This window comes from Aptenodytes forsteri, unplaced genomic scaffold, assembly GCF_000699145.1.
Source record: "Aptenodytes forsteri isolate BGI_AS27 unplaced genomic scaffold, ASM69914v1 Scaffold55, whole genome shotgun sequence".
Classification (NCBI taxonomy): Eukaryota; Metazoa; Chordata; class Aves; order Sphenisciformes; family Spheniscidae; genus Aptenodytes; species Aptenodytes forsteri.
Genome location: NW_008796063.1, coordinates 11,729,720 through 11,730,776, shown reverse-complemented (window position 1 = coordinate 11,730,776; position 1,057 = coordinate 11,729,720). Strand labels below are relative to the sequence as shown.

Genomic DNA, 1,057 nt, shown 5'->3' with positions numbered 1-1,057 from the left:
GCATGTTGCAGGCGGGAGACCACCCCGATGCTGGGGGGCACATTGCTGCAGCGCCTGGCCAGCCCGAGCAGCGCCTCGCAGCCCAGGGAGGAGACGGGCTGCCCCTCGATCTCCAGGACCTCGTCGCCTGGCCACAGCCCCGCCGCCGCCGCGCTGCTGCCCTCCTGCACCCAGAAGATGTAGCACGGACCGGTCCCGCTTATCTTGAACCCGAAGGCCTCGGGCCAGCCCTGGTTGGTTGCTGGCATGGCTGCAACTGGAAAAGAAGGGGGGAAAAAAAGGAGTTGTGGTACGTTTTCCATCCTTTACGTTAGCTCCTGTAGATGCCACGTGGATCCCAGCGGGTGTGGGGGCTCTTCTCTGTGCTGCGCCCCCCCACCGTGGGAAGAAATGCCCCAAGAGGGACACTTTTCCTCTATATTTCCCTAAAAAATAGCTTTTATTCTGCTATTGTCAGGCTGCTGGCAGTGCCGGCGCCATTAGCAGTGAGGAAGCTGTGTTGGCTGAAAGGTTGGGGCTACACCTGGCACCCGGACCGTGGCCTTGCACAGCCCTTGTCCCACCCGTCGGTGGCCCCTACCTAACCCCCCCTCCCAGGGAGGTGCGTTTAGGCACCTGCTTGTATTTATTTGTCTAGCAAAATGATTACTTCATTTCCCTGGCATGTCACGTTAATGAACGGATCATCCAATGACTTGACAGCCTTATTTTAACTAACTCTTCTCAATACTCAATATTTTAGCAGTTTACAACTGCAAAATTACTGCAAATTCATTAGAATTTGCCAGATCCTCTCAGCTCTCCCGGGAGTATCTCTTTGTGCCCTCCCTGTCCTGTGTATAGTATTAACCTGATCGCAGCATCCTGAAATACAAAGATGAGGATTTTCAAAAGGACTTGTTTGTGGTTCATTTGAAGGGTTAGGACCAGCTCCACGGACGCTCGAGGAGAAATCAGGCACATCAGCCCTAAACATCTGCAGAAGTCGCCTTTGCCCAGAGTAAATCAGACCGGCTGATCTATGCAGCTCACGTGGATGCCCTTTCGCCGCTGCTGA

General features: G+C 54.5%; 1 protein-coding gene across 1 annotated transcript in view; it reads right to left on the bottom strand.

The window, feature by feature from the left end:
- GRID2IP (Grid2 interacting protein) overlaps positions 1–248 on the bottom strand; it is a 48,117-nt gene extending 47,869 nt beyond the window's left edge. The window contains exon 1 of the mRNA XM_009286619.1: positions 10–248. Coding sequence (XP_009284894.1) covers positions 10–248 — 239 coding nt within the window. The remainder of the gene's footprint in view (positions 1–9) is intronic.
- Between the last annotated feature and the right edge of the window lie 809 nt (positions 249–1,057).